This window comes from Mercenaria mercenaria, chromosome 7 (assembly GCF_021730395.1).
Source record: "Mercenaria mercenaria strain notata chromosome 7, MADL_Memer_1, whole genome shotgun sequence".
Classification (NCBI taxonomy): domain Eukaryota; kingdom Metazoa; phylum Mollusca; class Bivalvia; order Venerida; family Veneridae; genus Mercenaria; species Mercenaria mercenaria.
The window spans coordinates 42,470,281-42,493,131 of NC_069367.1; the positions used below are offsets into that span (position 1 = coordinate 42,470,281).

Genomic DNA, 22,851 nt, shown 5'->3' on the forward strand with positions numbered 1-22,851 from the left:
ACTTTACAATTTTAGGTGTATTTTAAGATATCTCTACCTGGTAAGGAGTTTTCTTGTGGACTTAGAAAAACAAAAACTTACAATGATTACTAAACAACCACAAAATTAAAATTCCATTTGCAAATACAGCTGCTAGAGTAAAGAAATTTGCTGTGACGGGAATATATTGTGACATTCTGGCACTCTTGTTCCCTGTTAGCTTTCCATTCCTTCTTTTTACAGTAGCCATATAGAAAAACATCATAGCTATACTGTTCATGAAAATTAATAAGATTTAGCAGTAAACCACCTCACCACTGACTTATTCTTTCTTCCACATCTTTAAAACCCCTGATGCGGACCACAACTAAACAGTTCTTCAAAGCTTTCCCCAAAATGAATACTTTCAGACACTAACTTGGCAGGAACTTTAGCCTTCAGTTATAATATGCCCGGCGGGAGGATTGGCCATGTCTAACATGGCTCTTGTTTGTAAGGTTAAAGTTTTTCGGCAACCTTTGTTTTTCTGTCATATCTTTGTTACTATTGCTTATATCTTACTGTAACTTCACATAAATACTGTCCAGTATACAAACAAAGTATGTGTAGGGACTGAGCCCATTATACCCAAGGTCAAGGTCACCTAGGTGTTATACTTTGGTTCTTTTTAAGGTTAAAGTTTTTCGGCAACCTTTGCTTTTCTGTCATATCTTTGTTACTATTGCTTTTATCTTACTGTAAGTTCACATAAACATTGTCCAGCATACAAACAAAGTATGTGCAGGGGATGGGCCCATTATACCCAAGATCAAGGTCACAAAGTTGTTATACTTGGAATTATTTTCATGTTAAATATTTTCGAAAGCTTTGTTTATAGACATATCTTTGGTACTTTAAAAGATAATGACTTGAAATAAAAAATATTTCTTTATAATCATCATCTGCATGTGTGGTTACTATCGAATTTTAATCTTCGCTTTCTGGATATAACTTTAGTACAGTATAAGATAAAGACTTGAAACTTTTAAAAAATGTATCTTGAACATCATCATCTGCATGTGTGGTAACAATCCCCATAACTCTGATTTGTATTTTTGACCAAATTATGCCCCTTTCATATTTAAATTTTTTTTCAAACTTCATTTTCTGGAAATAACTTTGGTACTATATAAGATAATGACTTGAAACTCAAAATATATCTTTACCATCATCATCTGCATGACTGTGTGGTAACAATCCCAATAACTCTAATTTGTGTTCTTGACAGAATTATGCCCCTTGGTATATCTTCCTTTTAAAAGTAGAGGTCTCTTATTGAGACATCATTAAATTTCATGGGCATGAAATTTCGTGGTTTTGGTCAAAACGGCAATTTCGTGCTGATATGAATTCCTGGATTTCAACTTTTGAACATAAAATGAATGGGAATTTTACTTGTTCGTTGGGATTAAATTTCGTGGATTGACTCAACCATGAAATCCATGAAAATTAGTCCCCCATGAATATTAATGATTTCACAGTATTCATTTTACTGTCAAAGCGCCGAATAGTGGAGCGCGCTGTCTTACGGACAACTCTTGTTTTAAAATAAAATTTATGACATGTTCTGCAACTAAATACAGGGGCCAGTCTGAGAATGCAGCCTTGTCATTGGTCAGTTTCAGGTTTATGCTCAGCAACAACCAATCAAATGCTGCAATTCAGAGACTGACTTTGGAGTAACACCCAATGATTATTAAACTAGAACTAAGAAATGATATGTAGCTTGACAAAATATTACACTATTCTTACACTAGTAAATATTTCTTTTTTTTTATCTTACTTCGGTACCAAATGTGTACTAAAGGATTCACACAGAGCTTGAAAAGTCCTTGAATTTCATGCTAGTTTTTGGAAATCCTTGAAAATGACTAAAACCCTGAAAAGAAACTTGGATTTGAAAAAAAACTGCTTGAATTTCAACCAAACCTCCTTGAAAAAATGATCTCTCAGCAAGTTGTTTTGTGGTAAGAATGAAATTCAATTCAAAAACAGAATAAAATGAAGATAATTGAAAGAAAATAATGATATTTGGTCACTTACCAATCTGGTATACACAAGCAGCAATCATAAAAGAAAGCATTTTATCACAGTTTACAAAGAGTGCAATTGCTATAACCCCGTTTTAGAAATAGTTGTATGAAATTGTTGGGAGTAAGATTGGATGTTCTGTATAAATCTTGGTACTAAACATAACCCCTTTCGTGGATCTCTGTGTCATAAATAATGTTGTTTAATAACCTCTTGTATTTGTAGATGGTCCTTGTTAAGGATTGTCACAGTCATTGTGATGTGTGACTGAAGAAACCCCAATAACATTATTATTTCAATGATAACAGATTTTTTGCAGAGAACTTAGGCATTTGGTAGTGTTACTTGCTGGTTAAGACTCATGGCCAGCTTTGTGGTGATGAACATATTTATAATTACTGGTATATCCTCTATGTCGAAATATTTGTAGAATCATAACCATAGTACTGCCTTATGTACAAGAAGAAAGGCTATGAGTGGTTTGGTATGTGAATACGGAAATAACTTCACTTAAATCTTTCTAATTTTATTCTCTCTATTTATTTAGTGCCTTACAGCCATCAGACTTTGAGAGGAGGAAGGCATTGAGTGGTGCTATATGTGAAGTATTGTGGCAGGCTGGGAATAATGCTAGATGCTGTGTATGTTTGCAGCAAGATACAGCATTCTTTGATACAGACTATCAGTATAGGGTGGATGGTGTCACAGAAAAAGTAAATTAGTTCTGTTAATCTTATTTTTAGCTCACCTGTCACAAAGTGACAAGGTGAGCTTTTGTGATCGCGCGGTGTCCGTCGTCCGTCGTCCGTCCGTGCGTGCGTGCGTCCGTCCGTAAACTTTTGCTTGTGACCACTCTAGAGGTCACATTTTTCATGGAATCTTTATGAAAATTGGTCAGAATGTTCATCTTGATGATATCTAGGTCAAGTTCGAAACTGGGTCACGTGCCATCAAAAACTAGGTCAGTAGGTCTAAAAATAGAAAAACCTTGTGACCTCTCTAGAGGCCATATATTTCACAAGATCTTCATGAAAATTGGTCAGAATGTTCATCTTGATGATATCTAGGTCAAGTTTGAAACTGGGTCACGTGCCTTCAAAAACTAGGTCAGTAGGTCTAAAAATAGAAAAACCTTGTGACCTCTCTAGAGGCCATATATTTCATAAGATCTTCACGGAAATTAGTCAGAATGTTCACCTTGAATATATTTAGGTCAAGTTCGAAACTGGGTCACATGCGGTCAAAAACTAGGTCAGTAGGTCTAAAAATAGAAAAACGTTGTGACCTCTCTGGAGGCCATATATTTCACAAGATCTTCATGAAAATTGGTCAGAACGTTCACCTTGATGATATCTAGGTCAAGTTCGAAACTGGGTCACGTGCCATCAAAAACTAGGTCAGTAGGTCAGATAATAGAAAAACCTTGTGACCTCTCTAAAGGCCATATTTTTCATGGGATCTGTATGAAAGTTGGTCTGAATGTTCATCTTGATGATATCTAGGTCAAGTTCGAAACTGGGTCACGTGCGGTCAAAAACTAGGTCAGTAGGTCTAAAAATAGAAAAGCCTTGTGACCTCTCTAGAGGCCATATATTTCACAAGATCTTCATGAAAATTGGTCAGAATGTTCATCTTGATGATATCTAGGTCAAGTTTGAAACTGGGTCACGTGCCGTCAAAAACTAGGTCAGTAGGTCTAAAAATAGAAAAACCTTGTGGCCTCTCTAGAGGCCATATATTTCATAAGATCTTCATGGAAATTGGTCAGAATGTTCACCTTGATGATATCTAGGTCAAGTTCGAAACTGGGTCACGTGCCTTCAAAAACTAGGTCAGTAGGTCTAAAAATAGAAAAAGCTTGTGACCTCTCTAAAGGCCATATATTTCATGGGATCTGTATGAAAGTTGGTCAGAATGTTCATCTTGATGATATCTAGGTCAAGTTCGAAACTGGGTCACGTGCGATCAAAAACTAGGTCAGTAGGTCTAAAAATAGAAAAACCTTGTGACCTCTCTAGAGGCCATATATTTCATGAGATCTTCATGAAAATTGGTCAGAATGTTCATCTTGATGATATCTAGGTCAAGTTCGAAAGTGGGTCATGTGCCTTCAAAAACTAGGTCAGTAGGTCAAATAATAGAAAAACCTTGTGACCTCTCTAGAGGCCATATTTTTCATGGGATCTGTATGAAAGTTGGTCTGAATGTTCATCTTGATGATATCTAGATCAAGTTCGAAAGTGGGTCACGTGCCATCAAAATTTAGGTCAGTAGGTCAAATATTAGAAAAACCTTGTGACCTCTCTAAAGGCCATATTTTTCATGGGATCTGTATGAAAATTGGTCTGAATGTTCATCTTGATGATATCTAGGTCAAGTTCGAAACAGGGTTATGTGCGGTCAAAAACTAGGTCAGTAGGTCTAAAAATAGAAAAACCTTGTGACCTCTTTAGAGGCCATACTTGTGAATGGATCTCCATAAAAATTGGTCAGAATGTTCACCTTGATGATATCTAGGTCAGGTTCGAAACTGGGTCACTTGCCTTAAAAAACTAGGTCAGTAGGTCAAAGAATAAAAAAACCTTGTGACCTCTCTAGAGGCCATACTTTTCATGGGATCTGTATGAAAGTTGGTCTGAATGTTCATCTTGATGATATCTAGGTCAAGTTTGAAACTGGGTCAACTGCGGACAAAAACTAGGTCAGTAGGTCTAAAATTATTAAAATCTTTTGACCTCTCTAGAGGCCATATTTTTCAATGGATCTTCATGAAAATTGATCTGAATGTTCACCTTGATGATATCTAGGTAATTTTGAAACTGGGTCACATGCGGTCAAAAACTAGGCCAGTAGGTTTAAAAATAGAAAAAACCTTGTGACCTCTCTAGAGGCCATATTTTTCATGAGATCTTCATGAAAATTAGTGAGAATGTTCACCTTGATGATATCTAGATAAAGTTCAAAACAGGGTCACGTACCTTCGAAAACTAGGTCAATAGGTCAGATAATAGAAAAACCTTGTGACCTCTCTTGAGACCATATTTTTCAATGGATCTTCATGAAAATTGGTCTGAATTTTTATCTTGATAATATCTAGGTCAAGTTCAAAACTGGGTCACATGAGCTCAAAAACTAGGTCACTATGTCAAATAATAGAAAAAATGACGTCATACTCAAAACTGGGTCATGTGGGAAGAGGTGAGCGATTCAGGACCATCATGGTCCTCTTGTTTAGCTCACCTGAGCAATGCTCAGGTGAGTTTTTCTGATCGCTCGATGTCCGGCGTCCGTCATCTGTCTGTCTGTCTGTCAACATTTAGCTTGTGTATGCGATAGAGGCTGTATTTTTCAACTGATCTTCATGAAATTTGGTCAGAATGATTACCTTGATGAAATCTAGGCCGAGTTTGAAAATGGGTCATCTGGGATCAAAAACTAGGTCACTAGGTCAAATCAAAGAAAAACCTTGTGTATGCGATAGCGGCTGTATTTTGGTCAGAATGATTACCTTGATGAAATCTAGGTCAAGGTCGAATATGGGTAGTCTGGGGTCAAAAACTAGGTCAAATCAAAGAAAAACCTTGTGTATGCGATAGAGGCTGTTATGGTGTGTTTCTCAGGTGAGCGACCTAGGGCCATCTTGGCCCTCTTGTTATGATTTAGTTTAAAGGTATAATGGAAAAAGTTCTTAATATAAATTTTTTCAGGTACTAGACTTTATTTGGTATTATTTCTGAATTTCTCACTAAAAAGACTCCTTTGAGACCACTGTCTTTACACATTCTTATCTGAGCAAAACAAAAAGTGCTCAGATGTATGGCCATTATTTGTAATCTACAATTTCTTTTTAAAAAAAATCTCCTCCTTAACCACTAAGCCGATCTCAACTCAACAGGAATATTCTTTTGGTGGTTCTCTTTCAGATTGCATCAAATTTAGGTTATCCTTGCAACATTCTGGTTGCCACAGCAACCAAGCATATAAAACTGTTAAAATCTTTTCCTCAGAAGTTTGAAGTTTGAAATAACGAGAAATTTTTCTATAGTGACCTTCTACTGGATTTCGTGAGATTATTTTGATTTGTTTAAATATATATAATATATATATTAACCGCCTCGATAGCCTATTGGTAGAGCGCCCGCTTCGAGTGCAGGAGGTTTTGGGTTCGATCCCCGAAGACATGAAAAATGGTACCAGTCCCTTGCTTGGCGCTCAGCATTAAAAGGGAAACTGGCCTCTTCTCTCAGACCCTCGTGGCGATGGATTCCATCAGGAATGAGGTGTCGAGAGTTATTAATATAAGTTGTAGAACTTCCTCCACAATCGGCCTAAAATAAATTATGTATAAACTAATATAAGGTCTCAAGGAGATGGTGTTAACATGTAGGTTTCCCTGTTAGACTGTACTGAAAACTTTGAACATCTCTTCTCTTCTGAGACCGTTGGTCTGATTTGAGAATCATACCACTGAAATGTTCCTTTGGTAGCCTGCTTCCAAATTCATTCAAGCCATGTTGATTTGTTAAAAAGTATAGTCATCAGGGGTCAGAGCTAGCTTTCACTATGACTGTTTGGAAAACTTTGGTAATCTTCCCAGAAACAGTCGTTTTGTTGGGGGTTTTTTCTGGCCACTCATGGAACAATTGCATCTTGTGTTAATTTGATGACAAATATTTCAAAAGTCATGTTGATTATTAACTCACACCACATGACAATAATGTACATGCTAAGTGATGCTAATTTTGGTGCTAATTTCATTATACTTAAATTTTCTGCCATGTCATTATTTATTTTATTTTCTGTTTCAGCTTAATTTGTATGAATTCAAGAAATTTACAGATCTTGAAATGTTTGTAAAGAGGCATCTAAGTCATGTAAGTTATATTTTGGTGAGAAAAAACAGCATGGGTATATTCAAATTGCTTTTTAAATTAAACTCAAAAGGTAGTAACAAATAGCCATTTTGATTGGGGTAGTTACAAGCAGAAACCTTTGCCCTTAACACCCTTTTGAAACTGTGTATTATCACTATTTACATGAACTAGTATTGAATTTACAAAATATCCACTATGTAAGGGAGACTACTCTTATTTAATTTATTATACAACTTAGTCTGCAGTTACGATTTTCCATTAATCATTCAGGCTTGTAAAATTTTAAATGGTAGTAGACAATTTATTTGAACAATCTTTTTTATTGAATTTTATGACACTTTCAATTTCTAATCTCTGTATTTGCATTTTCTTACAGTTTGAGCACGAAAACTCCAATGGGTGTATATTACTGTTATACAGTGTCATTCTGTCTCGGACTGTTAGTAGGTTAGTTTGAAATTACTGTTATTTAGTGTCATTCTGTCTTTGACTGTCGGTATGTTAGTTTGAAATTTTGGTATGGTAGTGGACTGGTACTGACACTCGGCAATTTCCATGAAATTACATATTTTTGTCAGGCATTTGATGTAAAGTAGCTCAAAACACAAATAATTTTCCAAAACAACCGGAAAATGCCTAAATCGCATTCAGAGAAAAACGTAATTTGCCGATTGTCTTTATGGGTCCTAAAGTTAAAGTCCTTAAAGTTTACTTTAAGAGAAAACATTACTAACTAACATTAGCACTTCCTGGCTTTAAATGAATTGCTGTGAAATAGTTAAATTTCCTGGACTTTGCATTTCATATTTTTGGCAGAATAAGCTATACATGTATTATTAGGACATGGTTTGGTGGATTTTAGATTTCAGAAATAAATATTAATTTTATATGTTTGTATTTGATTTACCAATTGTTGAAAATTATGGAGATCTGACAGAATTATGCCCCTTTTTGACTTAGAATTTTTGGTTAAAGTTTTTTATAAAGTCAAATATCTCTGTTACTATCAGAGCTATTGACTTGAAACTTAAAGTAGGTATTTACTATCAAAGTCTACACCAGGCAGAACAACCCCCATAACTCTAATTTGAATTTTGACAGAATTATACCACTTTTTAACTTAGATTTTTTGTTAAAATTTTTGGTAAAATCAAATATCTCTGTTACTATTAAAGCTTTTGACTTGAAACTTAGAATAGGTATTAACTATCAAAGTGTACACCAGGAGAAACAATCACTATTACTCTGATTTGAATTTTGACAAAGTTATGTTCCTTTTTAACTTGGAAATTTTTTTACTGGCAAAGCTCTAATTCAGAGTCAAGCACTAAGAAAAGTCGAGCACGCTGTCTTACGGACAGCTCTTGTTCAGTCATATAAACGACGGTGTCTACAGGTAGCAGTGAGCACAATGCCCAACTTTATAGTGCTGCCTCACTGGATATCACGCAGTAGACATGTGACATGATACCCCACCCAGTCACATTATACGGACACTGGGCTGACCAGTCCTAGCACTACCCTCTTAATGCTGAGCGCCAAGCGAGGAAGCTGCTAGTACCATTTTTTTACGTCTTTGGTATGACGCGGCAGGGGATCGAACCCACGACCTCCCACACTCGTAGCAACGCTCTACCACTAGGCTACCGAGGCGGTTGATATGGTGTAAGAATCAAAATAGTATATTTCAAACAGTGATTTGTAGTTGAACTAGAGCATTGTTTGTTATTCAGATATGTATTGTGATATAATTTGAGCTTCACCCAGGTAAATATATAATTCCTTTGCATTTGAACATCAAACAATGAATGAATGATTTTATTCACCAACAAGTCACAGTTTCTAATATATTATTTCTTAATTAAAAAGATAAAACAAGCATGAATTGATGTTTTATCTAGGATTTATGAAGACATGGGAATCTCAGAGAATGATCGTTTCAAGCTGTTGTCAGACAATGAAGAATGTAGCATCACCTTAGTGAATCTCTTGTTGACAGGTCGAGCTGTGCCGCACTATCACAATGGAAACATAATTTACGATAAAGATGGGAATTTACTGGTACTATTTTGTTACAGATTTTTTTGTACCCCCCAAACATGTTTGGAGGGGGGTATATAGGAGTCAGTTTTGTCGCGTCCCGTCCTGTCGCGTCCTGAAATCTATTATCTCAGTTATTACTAAATGGATTTGATTCAAACTTAAACTAGATGTTCCACCTTGTCACCCACATCATGTGACACAAGGTGCATAACTCTGACACCAAGTTTTCATGAATTATGTCCCCTTTTACTTAGAATTTAAGGTTAATTTTGTTGTATTTTCACTATATCTCAGTTATTACTAAATGGATTTGATTCAAACTTAAAATAGTTGTTCCACCTCATCACCCACATCATGTGACATAAGGTGCTTAACTCTGACATCAATTTTTTATGAATTATGTCCCCTTTTTACTTTAAATTTAAGGTTGATTTTGATGTATTTTCACTATATCTCAATTATTACAAAATGGATTTGATTCAAACTTAAAATAGATGTTTTACCTCATCACCCACATCATGTGACACAAGGTGCATAACTCTGACACCAATTTTTCTTGAATTATGCCCCTTTTTACTTAGAATTTAAGGTTAATTTTGATGTATTTTCACTGTATCTCAGTTACTACTAAATGGATTTGATTTAAACTTAAAATAGATGTTCCACCTCATCACCCACATCATGTGACACAAGGTGCATAACTCTGACACCAATTTTTCTCTCTAGAGGCCATATTTTTCATGGGATCTGTATGAAAGTTGGTTTGAATGTTCATCTTAATGATATCTAGGTCAAGTTCGAAACTGGGTCAACTGCGGTCAAAAACTAGGTCAGTAGGTCTAAAAATAGAAAAACCTTTTGACCTCTCTAGAGGCCGTACTTTTCAGTGGATCTTCATGAAAATTGATCAGAATTAACCTTGATGATATCTAGGTCAAATTTGAAACTGGGTCACTTGCCTTCAAAAACTAGGTCAGTAGGTCAAATAATAGAAAAACCTTGTGACCTCTCTAGAGGCCATATTTTTCATGGGATCTGTATGAAAGTTGGTCAGAATGTTCATCTTGATGATATCTAGGTCAAATTTGAAACTGGGTCAACTGCGATCTGTATGAAAGTTGGTTTGAATGTTCATCTTAATGATATCTAGGTCAAGTTCGAAACTGGGTCAACTGCGGTCAAAAACTAGGTCAGTAGGTCTAAAAATAGAAAAACCTTGTGACCTCTCTAGAGGCCATACTTTTCAATGGATCTTCATGAAAATTGGTCAGAATGTGACAGTTCTAGTTTTGTTTATTAATAGTAATCAGAAATGTTTGAAGTCAGTAAAAATTTCCATGTTGATCAAATCAATACAAAAAGTACATGATGATCGGTACTGGTACTGATGATAAACCCGAACAGAAAATGAGGTTTTTTACCTGTAACTTTTTTATTTCTGCAAATTGTAATCAATGGTCGGTATCAAAATAAAGCTTAACATTTGCTGAAAACTTTACATAATTAAAATTTATACCTAGTAAGCAAACTCAAACAAAGTGAGGCCCTGAAAGGGGTTTGTAAAATGGGGACTGTATGAACGTTGACTGATGATAAATTCGACCACTTTGTCATTTACAAATTTGTCTTTGTATTATTATAATGAAACTTTCCAAAAAGCTGCAACAGTCATTCCTGATCAAGTAATGAAAAGTGACCCAATGTTAGGCCTTCATGTTTTGGCAGTGAGCATGCGCAAAAACACCCTCTTCCCCAGTAATTTTGGATAAATATTTTTTATACAAATAAATGTAAGTCATTTATTTAAACAGAATATTTACCAATTTTGTTTTTGCTTACACCAGTTGGTGTTGTAAGTTGAAACTATTAGATGGTGTGTTCAGTTTTATAAATGCCCCAACCAGAAGTGAAGGGTGCAAAAAAGAAAGCTGGTCGACTTTATCATCTGTTTGGGTTTATCATCAGTACCAGTATAATCTTGATTAAAATAAACAATATCAATTCTTTTTATGGCAAAAACATTGTTTTTGGTAAATGTTTAGAATGTGGGCAATGAAATAATTTGCTGATTTAAGCAAAGTATTCCCTCACATGTAATTTCCATGTAAGTCATTTTTCATATATCTTTCTTAATTTGCAAACAAATGGCAATATGCCCACTTTCACCACTCAGTTGAAAACATCACCTTGCCCAAAAATGCTGTTTGTCAAATTTTATATCTGATGCTCTTCTAGCTATTTGTTTATATTGAGCCGCGCCATGAGAAAATCAACATAGTGGCTTTGCGACCAGCATGGATCCAGACCAGCCTGCACATCCATGCAGTCTGGTCAGGATCCATGCTGTTCGCTAACGATTTCTCTAATTGCAGTAGGCTTTTAAAGCGAACAGCATGGATCCTGACCAGACTGCGCAGATGCGCAGGCTGGTCTGAATCCATGCTGGTCGCAAACCCATTATGTTGGTTTTCCCATGGCACGGCTCCATTGCTTTTTGCACCCTTCACTTCTGGTTGGGGCATTTAGATTTACCATAGCCTGTCTGACTGTCCTACTAAATTTGTGTTGCACACTTTGCCAGATGACTGAAGGTCGTCAAACTTTTATAGGAATGTTATTCAGCATGTGATGGTTTGTTTCCAATTTCATTCCAATCCACAAAACTTATTTTCCTTGCCTTAGTCAAGAGTAGAGGTGAAGGGCCTTAATGTTTGTGACATTTGTGTCTCAGAAAGTTTGACCTGTAGTCATTATGTCTCCCACCACACAGTGGTGTGGGAGACATATTGATTTACTCCAGTCTGTGTGTGTGTGTGTGTGTCTGTGTCTGTGTGTGTCTGTCACAAAGCTTGTCCGCACTCTAAGTCGAACATTTCTCATCCGATTTTCACCAGACTTGAACAAAATGTGTTTGACCATAAGACCTGGGCCAAGTTCGATAACTAGCCAAATCGGTCCAGGCGTCTTGGAGTTATGGCCCTTGAATTACCAAAAATCGGTCTTTTTACTCTTGTCCGCACTCTAATTCGAATATTTCTCATCCAATCTTCACCAAACTTAAACAAAATGTGTTTGACCATGAGACCTCGGCCAAATTTGATAACTAGCCAAATCGGTCCAGGCATTTTGGAGTTACGGCCTTTGAATTATCGAAAAATCGGCCTTTTTACTCTTGTCCGCACTCTAAGTCGAACATTTCTCATCCGATCTTCACCAAACTTGAACAAAATGTGTTTGACCATGAGACCTCGGCCAAATTCGATAAGTAGCCAAATTGGTCCAGGCATTTTAGAGTTACGGCCCTTGAATTACCGAAAAAATCCGTCTGTTTACTCTTGTCCACTCTCTAAGTCGAACATTTCTCATCCAATCTTCACCAAACTTGAACAAAATGTGTTTGGCCATAAGACCTTACCCAAGTTCGATAACTAGCCAAATCCACCCAGGCACTTTTGATTTATGGCCCTTGAATTACTGATTGGATCCACTCATCCAGACCATCTAATTGGATCCACTCGTCTAAAACATCTAGAGAAACTAACATTTTTCATAGGGGCAGTTGTGGGAGACATGCGCTTTTCTGAAAAGCATCTCTAGTTTATAGGAATGTTATTCAGCATGTGAAGGTGTAAGACTAGGATTTAGCTTGAGATTTCATTTGGTATGACAAGACTTATGGCGGTTGCTTTGGTCAAAAATATGCATTAAGGGCTTGATAGTTTTGACACAGGTATGTTCAAACGTATTTAACCTAGTGTCATGAAACTTAGCAGAAATGTTGAGTATCCTGTGAAATTTTGCCCCTTGGGGTTTGCTTTTGTTTTCATTCAGTAACAGCAGAGCTACAGCCTTTGATTTGTACTTTCAAACTTGTATTGTGTGATGCTACAAAGGATAATTATGACCTACAAACATAAAATGTTGCAGAAATACTAGTCAACATAAGTAAGTTAGAAACCCGGAATTTTGATTACATATGGAGTCAAAAAAGTCAAGGTCATCATTTCTAAATATCGCAATATACTTCCCATTCTTTTGCACCTATTTCAAAGTTTCACTGTTGGTAAGTGGTCTATTAGATTAAGGCATTGATATGTGGTATCCTTTTGAAAGTATGAATTTAGAAGGCTGATAGTTCCTTGTAGAATTTTCCTTTGTAATAAGAAAAAACATTTTAGTGACATTGAGGTCAGTGATGTGAAGGTCATCCTGAATATAAATAGAAATGAAAACTGTATTTAGTCTGGCATTTTCAGGTAGTAACATTATGACCATGTAGTGACATTTAGGGGTGGAGGGGCACAAATCCTGTGTCATATGAACACACATCTTGTTATTAAAATTGTTGACAGTCCAAAGTCGACTTTTAAAAGTCCTTATATGGACTTTTCTACAGAAATATGCTGTTTCAAGTGTCTTTTTTGTGTTCAAAACTTTTAATTTTGTTGTGGAAAACAAGCAGAAACTCATTTAACCAAAGACATTATTGGATTGACTTACAATGCTTGGTAATTGAAAAACTTATGAAAGAAGACTTAGAACTGAACAGAAATCAACAGACACCGATATTGCTTTTGATACAGTTACCATCTTTTATTTTAGTTTTGTATTCCTTTTATTTCTTTTTTTCAGCCTCAGCCATTGAGAGGTATAAAGGAGAGAAGTCCAGTTGGATTACTATACTGGGATAAAGGAGAGGAACCTGATGAAAGAACTGAGGTATAGACTTGAGCCGTTTGTATTTCTGTTTCATTTATATTTTATGTAAGGAGGTACTAACTAAATTTTGAAGGTCTCATTTTGTGTTTATCGTAATTATTTTGTGTAAAAAAAAAAATCCAGGAGTAAATTTTGAATACATACATTAAGATTTTGAAATCTGAAATTCTTAGCATTTTACAATACGGTCACAGTCTTGTAATATGGCAATCAAAGTTTTTATGTTGTAGAAATTCTTAAAGATTAAAGTAGATTGAATCAACTTTGCGATAACTATAAACGATTATCCAGAGTGCAGAAATTTTACTGTTTGCTTATGTACAGTAAAATGTTGTTTTGAAATATTATGAATAGTATGAAGAATAAGCAGGCTAACAGCTAAAATTGTGATTTTGAAGACACTTGGTCATCACCTGAATTCTTATTTAGACAATGATTGTAGTGTATTGCTTCTATTAAAATCTTTTCAGATTGGAAGTATGTTAAAGACTCCAAAGAATCCAATATGGCTGACTTTAGTGAACGGCCAGTATGGACTACTTTTTAGCAACAATGTAGATCTTGTTTCTGATTGGAGGGTGGAACACCACTTCACATTGTATTACTACACAGGCCTGTTAACAAAAACATATACAGTTTTAACTATAGGTAAGTTTTTAGCATAATATACTGCTGGGATAAATGAACTAGGTTTTGAACAAAGAAACAGGAAATTTACTAGTTAAATTTATAGATCTGCGAAGATTTCATAGTCACTATTAACTTCAGAAGGCATTCAGGTTATAAAGTTTCAGCTTGGAACCAGTCTCAAAATGCCATCTTGCCATTGGTGGATTAGAAGACTGAGCTCAGATCCAGCCAATCATATACAAGTCTGATATTGATTCCCACTTTCACGTTTCCTTATACCATAAAATGAGTTTATCATGAAATTACCTGATATGACAAGTAGCATAAATCAAGCTTCTATCTTTGTCAAAATTATGCTTTTTAACATAGAAATTTCAAGAAAATTTTTGCATTCAGAAATTTTGTTGCAATTTTTTTTAAGTCTCTGGCATCATGAAATGACAAGTCTGAGCCATACTCCATAACTCTGTCTTACACTTGGCAAAATTATGCACACCTTTTTTCAAGTTAGAAAATATATATATGCAATTAGTTTGTGGAAGGGTTTCAAGTGCACTGTCAGTAGATAGTTTTTGTTGTTTGACTGCTCAAATTTTTTTTCCAAGTTATAGATGTTAGTAAAATCATTGCTGTATTAGAGAATGTGATAAGATTATGTTAAGATTCCAGTTAAAGTTGTGTTGAGACAGAACTGTGGTTGTAGTTTATTACAAGATAGCCTAGATATGTTAGACAACAATTTAACTTCTAAAAATTCATTAAATCTGCACTTCAAATACTGTTGCTGTTTGAAATTTGCCAAGGGACAAACTTCTTCAAGGGAAGTAATTTATTGTATAGAAACATTGAGAGTTGAAGCCCGAGTGGAAAACAAACCTCCAGAAGAAAACTGGGGAAGTAAGTTATTTGCACGCACAGAATGTCAGTTGCTGCAATTTTATTTGTATGTGATGTCTTACCTGTTGATTGGAAAGGTATGAAAATAACAAAATGGCTGAGCAACACATCATGTAATGCATAACCATTCCTGACATGAACTCTAACCTGTAATATGGCATCATCTCGTTTAACCCTTATCATGCTGGACATAATTGATTATGCCTTTATGATCATGATCAGCCTGCACATCTGCACTGTTCAACGTTCAGTCAGTAATTTTTAGGTAAACACCCTTTTTAATATTTAATGGTATGGTCCAAATTGAAAGACGGACAAGTTCATTATAGAAATTTAGCAGGGTAAGGTATAATGGTATGGTTAGAATAAAGTGCTGCACATGCATTCATTCTAATTGCCTGTTTGCAGTGAACATCATCAACAAGTGTTAACCTGGTTTTAAATTATATCGATCATTATTTTTAGTATCATCTTTATAGTGTTATATATAATTATTGATATTCTGAAATTATTTTATTATTTAAAGATGGACATATACTGCAAATTATCAGCTAGGGAACGCTGCCATGGTTGTGAAATATCACTCAGATTGTTGGGTTTTTATCCCAAATGCAAGGTGTGCCATACACAAGCATCTGTATTGCTGCGTGCTGGACATGCTTTTACTAACAAAACTGAATGGACTAGGATCATAATCAGATTTGAACCTCGAAATAAATAAGAAAAAGTATAGGCCAATTAATGTTTTTTTTATCCCCCGACGAAAGTCGGAGGGATATAGTTTTGGCGTCGTCCGTCCGTCTTTCCGTCCCTCCGTCCTTCCGTCTTTCCGTCCGTCCGTCCGGAGCCATATCTAGGAAATGGTTGGGAATATTTATTTAAAACTTCATATACATGTTCACCACAATGAGTTCTTGCGGCCCGTCATGTTTCAGTCAGATTGTCTAAGTCACACCAGAGTTATGGCCCTTAGAAGTTTCTAGTGTTAACTATATAGGGTACTATAAATATGGCAATTTCTGCATCATAACTTTTGATATATTTGACCTAGAACTATGAAACTTAAACAGAATTTAGATCACCATAATGTGGTTGTGTACACACAATTTCATTTGGATTTATTTGTAAATTAAGAGTTATTGCCCTTTAATTGTATAAAAATCCACATATTTGTACATAACAAACTTACCATTTGGTACAATTTCATTAAATTTCTTTCATTCTTTTCCATGAACATTTATTGTAAACATGTGAAGTTGTGTACCCACACCTGGTCACCCCCTTACCTTGATCACACACCTCCCCCCTTATCCCCTGACCCCCCCCCCACACACCCAAAAAAAAAAAAAAAAAAAAAAAAAAAAAAAAAATTCATTCCTTATTTTAGATTTTTTTCAAACAAACTTCATATACATGTTCACCACTATGAGGTTATGGGGCCCATCAAGTTTCAGACAGATTGCCCAAGTAACACCAGAGTTATGGCCCTTAGAAGTTTCTAGTGTTAACTATATAGGGTACTATAGATCTATAGATATGCCAATTTCTGCATCATAACTTTTGACATATTTGACCTAGAACTATGAAACTTTAACAGAATTTAGAGCACTATAATGTGGTTGTGCACAGACAATTTTGTAAGGATTTCTTTTTGTAACTTCAGAGTTATTGCCCTTTAATTGTCTAAAAATCCACATATTTGTACATTACAAACTTACCATTTGGCAGAATTTTATTAAATTTCTTTCATTCTTTTCTGTGAACATTTATTATAAACATGTGAAGTTGCGCACCCACACCTGGTCACCCACTTGCCTTGGTCACACCCCCTCCCCCTCCCCTCCCCCCCTCCCCCCCCAAATTTTTTTTTTTTTTCATTTCTTATTATAGATTTTTTTCAAACCTTCTAAGTTGTACCATTCCCCCACCTCACTTCCCCATCCAGTCATGCCCACCACTGATCATGCATCCTCTGCCCCCCCCCACTCCAACTTCACCCTTTTACCTTTTTTTTTTTTTAATTTTTAATTTTCAATCAATATTTATAATCAACATGTGAAATTTTGTTTCCTCTCCCATTCCCCTGCACCCCCACCCCCTAAAAAAATAAATATATACATATATCTATATATAGATATATATATTTCCATTCCTTTTTTTTTTTTTTTTTTAAATGTTCAAACCTTCAACATGTTAAGTTGTGACTGCACAAACCTTGCCCTCAGCCGTTTCAAGATATCTTACCTGTGTTCTCTTGAGGACATCTGATCTTTTAAGTTCAAATGTACATGAACTTGTAAAACAGCAACACCTGGTGCCAAACCACTCAAAGACAATATTTCATTCCAGTTAAACTTCAAGCTCACATTTCAATTAACTGCATTTAATTTTAAAAGCTAAGCTTATTACAGTAAGCATATCCCATTCAAAATAAATTCTTAAGTCAGGATCAAAGTATCATACATTTATTATGTACTCTTTAATTAAACATTTGTTTTCTGTTAAATTGATTTTGACTAATGAAATTATTTGCTTCTTATTAACATCCTTAACTTTTTGCCGGATATATCTTTTTGCCATTCCTCACCACAAACCCTTTCGGCGGGGGATACCAATTCATCGAATTTGCTTGTTGTAAGATGAATTGATGTGAAAGTCAAAGGTGTCTTCTCACTTGCCCCTACTGTACATGACTTCCAGAGACATCACAGTTTCTAGCAAAATGGTGACTGAAATTGTGGTGTAAAAAGGTTTTTGATTTTATGTGACAGAAAGAAGTTTGCCATCATGGGGGCCATATCGTCACCTTAGTGCAAAAAATCAATAAGTCCTTTAAATCAATGCAGTTATCCACTTTTTGCACTAAGGTGACGATATGCATTTTACAAATAGCTCTTGTGTTTTATCACAAAGATAGTGTAATTAGCATTCGTAACTATTATAAAAACTTACATGATCAATTGCAAAATTAATTCATCATGATAACATATCTTATATTGAATAATGATGCAGCATTTTGTTTACCTTAAGACAATGAGATGTTATACTTTTAAATTGCTTTTTTTCATTTTCGCAGCAAACACAATGGAGAAGGTTTTTTGATGTAATATTGTTGTTACATGTGTATCTTAAAATTGGAGGAAACATTTTGTATTGTCTGTCAGTCACAGTGTATGATTAAGTTTTTAAGAGTACTCACTTACGAAGGCACTCAGATATAGTATTAAATGCACATAAAATTTGGCACATGTATGTAATTCTTCAAGTGTAGATCTTAATTTGATTTTAAAACCTAAGAAATAGAGTGGTGTAACGACTGAAATTCGATATACATTGTAAAATTCAGGATGACGATAAATAAATATTATAAAATTGGTTCATGAAGGTATAAAGGTACAATTATACTGTATTTTCATATTTTTATACTCATTTTAGTAAACTTTATACAGAAATGTTTATAGATTTGAAATAAGTAAAAGTTTGACATAAGGTGTTTATGTTTTCAGACACTCGCTACACAAGAAGATTCCGCTGCAAGACCGGTCTGGCACGAAAAGTTGAAGAAGAAAAAATACCTCCATTAGAAAAATGTATCCTAACAAAGTATGTCTGAAAATTGATTTTTAAATTCTTACTTGACATCTGTCTAAACCATTCCCCCTTCTTATGTCTCCACATTAATGTGGGATGCATATAGCATTGCTGCTGTGTGTACATCCATCCCAACATCCGTAACAGACCACTGCCTCGGTAGCCTAGTGGTAGAGCGTCCGCTTTGAGTGCGGGAGGTCGTGGGTTCGATCCCCGGCCGTGTCATACCAAAGACGTAAAAAATGGTACTAGCAGCTTCCTCACTTGGCAGTCAGCATAAGGGGATAGTGCTAGGACTGGTCAGCCCGGTGTCAGTATAATGTGACTGGGTGGGGTATCAAGCCACGTCTCTAAGGCGTGATATTCCAGTGAGGCAGCACTATAAAGTTGGGCATTGTGCTCACTGCTACAGGTAGACACCGTCGTTTATTTGACTGAAAAATTGTTGAGAAAGACGTTAAACCTGAACACACACATACGTCCGTAACAGAGGGTACGGTGTAAATAATAATAAAAGACATATTTAACTTAAAAGTTGTGTGTTTGAAGTAATAAGAAAATTATGTATTTGATTTATATTCTTAAGATGATATGTTGTTTATTACCATAAATGCGTATTTGATTTATATCTTACAAGTGGTATGTTGTTCTTATAAAGAAGACATATTTGGTTTATATCTTACAGATGGTATGGTGCGAACGTAGACTGGGATGGTGTTTATCCATTTTACTGAAAGACAGTTTAACAACATAAACGATGAATTGCTAGGGACCAGCACACACTCACTTGCCATAAAAAATACGCATTTTAAATAGCATTTATCTGTGTAATGTCATTCAACATATGAGTACTGATTGGAGCTTATTTACTACGGAGATGCAGAATAAATTTAGCTAATTGGGCTTGAGTCTTTGTTTGGCAGATTTTGAAGCTCTTTGTGCTTTGACATATTTGTTAGACCATATGATGCAGCTTCCATTGTTTCTGGAGTTCATTCTAATTATAAATACATGAACTTAACTACAGTAAAGAGTTTGTACATGAACCTTTCTACCTTGCCACAGTATCAGACTATGTAATTATTGAAGTACAAGGTCCAAAGTATTTTGTATGAGTTAATCATTTAGAACTCAACATGGAAGTGGTTAACAAAGTTAAAGGCTGAAAATAATAAAACCTTATACCTCATATTGTAAAAGGTGCAAAATGTGATTTGACAAACTGTTTTTGTAGTCTTTGTGAAATTAAGGTACTTATGTTCTGGTATAATTTAATTATCTGAATTTTTGTTGTTAGTGGTAATGATAAAATAGATTATAATAACAGTAGCTTGATCTGGTATGTTGTATTTGCCGCAAGTGTATTTTGCCAGGACTGGATCACACTTAGGTGCTTAAGTGCCGAGTTTGATCTGGCCTGGTAAAATCCAGGATAGAAGAAAACATCCATGGTCCAGTTATAATGACTCTTTTATGATATGACTTCACCTGTTTTTATTTTAATTTCATAAAATTTAATATGGCTTTGAAATCATTTATACAAAGAACTATTTATTTACTGGGTTGTGAACATTAATGAAAGTAGTCCTGGCACAGTTATGACTAGAATAGGATTTAGATTTATATCAATTACTGTTAAATGTTGAACTGTTTAATTTAAGTCATATGTTTTGCGTGCACATAAAATATATGATAAATAACAAGAACTTTATGTCACATGACTTTAAATTGAAGGGTTAAAGGTAAGGTTTCTGTCAATGTTCTATTGCACAGTTGCATGACTTTAACTGTTTATTGTACCTCTTTTGATATTGATAATCGTTTAAAACAATATTATTTAGTTTACCTTAACTGATAATGCTTTTGACCATTTGAACGGCACCATGAGAAAACCAACATAGTGCATTTTCGAACAGCATGGATCCAGACCAGCCTGCGCATCCACGCAGTCTGGTCAGGATCCATGCTGTTCGCTAAAGGTTTCTCTAATTGCAATAGGCTTGAAAGCGAACAGCATGGATCCTTACCAGACTGCGTGGATGTGCAAGCTGGTCTGGATCCATGCTGGTCACAAATGCACAATGTTGGTTTTCTCATGGTGCGGCTCATTTCTTTTTCCCAATTGCATGCAGGCAAATATCAGGGTTTAAGATAATCATGGCAAAAGCTCAAGACTTGGTATGAAACAAGTCTTGTGTATGTCTGAAAAAAGTTTTTGGAGAAAAATCGTAATGTGATTTGAATAGTTCAAAAACATTAGCAGGTTCTAAATATTTGATATAACAGCTACATTTTTATACCTTTTTGCATATTTGCATCTGAAAATGTTATTTGTTATTATTACAGATTTTTCAGTTTCTAGACAATTTTCTGAACTTAGTGTTTTGATCTACAAGATTTGAATCATATAATTCAGTTTAACATTTTGTTTTTACTTTATACGTGGCTGTTTATTATGGAATAGAGATGTCCATCTGTCCGTCAACATTTACTCTTTCCGGACTGTTAGACATGAAGTGTTAAAGTTATAGCTTTGAAACTTCACAGGATGACTAAACGACTAAACACCACTTGAAGAAGGTCCCTATTGTTTTTAGGATCATAAGGTCAAAAGTCAAGGTCACAGTGACCTCGTCCCCCCCCCCCACATGCCTAAGTTTCCCTCTCTGCTCCTGAAATTTATATATACTTTTACTTTCAGTTCCGTTTTGTGATACTCTATCTTGGTATTTGCGTTCTGCATGCCCCACACATACCTCATACCCCAACTCTCTCTCCGTCCCTATAAATGCATTTGTTGTTTTTACTGCCCTGTGCAAGTCTACTTGCAAACAGGCATATTATGCCCCATTGTTTGTTATTGTGATTTATTCATATGACAACATTCCAACAGTTCCAGTTATTTCTTTAAATTACGTTGTTATAAGTTAGTAATGTTAACCAGAAAGTGGTGCTTAAACAGCTCAAGCTTCTGGTAAATGTGTGTTGCGTTTTGTGCTAGTCTGTGATCTCGTAGATTCAATTGTGATACAATTTTATAAATGTTTATCTCTAATTTATGTGTTTTTCTTTATTTATGTACCCACTTCGAAGGGTGAAGGTTGCACCAAATTTCAAACATTATAACTTTTTTTTGTATACTTCCATATTTTACATATTTATCTTACTTTGATGTTGATCATCTACATTTATATAGATCAAAATCTTGTTTTACAGTTTCTTTTTAAACATGTTTTCCTTATAATATTTTGCTTTTTACACACATATAATATGTTGTGTAAGAACCTTTAACCCCATTGTGAAATTTATGGTCATTTTATTTACGTGACTTTTCATGTCTGTCTAACTTTGTGTCTTAGTCACAAAAAACTACAGGAAAGAATGATTTTCACTTTCACACATGTTTTTGGCACTATGAGGTGATCTCGCAGGACACGTTTTACATTTTGCCAATTTACTGTAAAATCATTAGCTTTCGCTGGCATGGAATTTCATGGTTTGGGTTTAAACAGCTATTTTGTGGGGATACAAATTTATGGATTTCAAATACTGAAGGAAGAAAGAAGAGGACAATTATATTTTCATCGGGAGATTGATACAACCTTAAAATCCAAGAAAATTTGTCACTGACAAATATTTATGATTTCACAGTTGTGTAGAAAATTTTGGTGAAAGTTTTGCCTGTAAGCAGGTTTGTCAGGTTCTGTTGGACTGAATGCTTTCAAACTCTTTGTCAGCCTTAGGTGTCATAAAAGTGACCTTATCAATTGTTAGGTGTCATAAAAATGACCACTCTTGGCCAGGCTTTTACAATTTACAGCTACAGTAAAACCTGTGCTGAAGACCACCTCTGAACAGGGACTACCTGGCTGTACTGACCACTGGTTTTGTTTCCTATCTTAACATTTACAGTGTATTGTTCACCAGTGAGTAAATACCATTTGCTAGAAAAGACTACTTTTTGTCTCTCCCAGAGGTTGGTCCTTATAGACTGATTTGACTGTACGACTCATTTTCATATTTTGTAGAGTTTTTGTGCAAGCTAGTT

General features: G+C 35.2%; 1 protein-coding gene across 5 annotated transcripts in view; it reads left to right on the plus strand.

Annotated features, from left to right (window-relative positions):
• Nucleotides 1-19,836, plus strand: part of LOC123554311 (inactive ubiquitin carboxyl-terminal hydrolase MINDY-4B-like) — a 36,501-nt gene extending 16,665 nt beyond the window's left edge. For 4 of the 5 annotated variants that reach the window (XM_045344371.2, XM_045344374.2, XM_045344375.2 and 1 more), the window contains 9 exons: nt 2,597-2,762; nt 6,858-6,923; nt 7,300-7,370; nt 8,825-8,984; nt 13,599-13,685; nt 14,156-14,333; nt 15,156-15,212; nt 18,719-18,815; nt 19,489-19,836. In XM_045344371.2, the coding sequence (XP_045200306.2) occupies nt 2,597-2,762; nt 6,858-6,923; nt 7,300-7,370; nt 8,825-8,984; nt 13,599-13,685; nt 14,156-14,333; nt 15,156-15,212; nt 18,719-18,815; nt 19,489-19,537 (931 nt within the window). In that variant the 3' untranslated portion in view covers nt 19,538-19,836. The remainder of the gene's footprint in view (nt 1-2,596; nt 2,763-6,857; nt 6,924-7,299; nt 7,371-8,824; nt 8,985-13,598; nt 13,686-14,155; nt 14,334-15,155; nt 15,213-18,718; nt 18,816-19,488) is intronic. The other variant, XM_045344373.2, reaches the window with a different exon arrangement.
• Nucleotides 19,837-22,851: the final 3,015 nt, after the last annotated feature.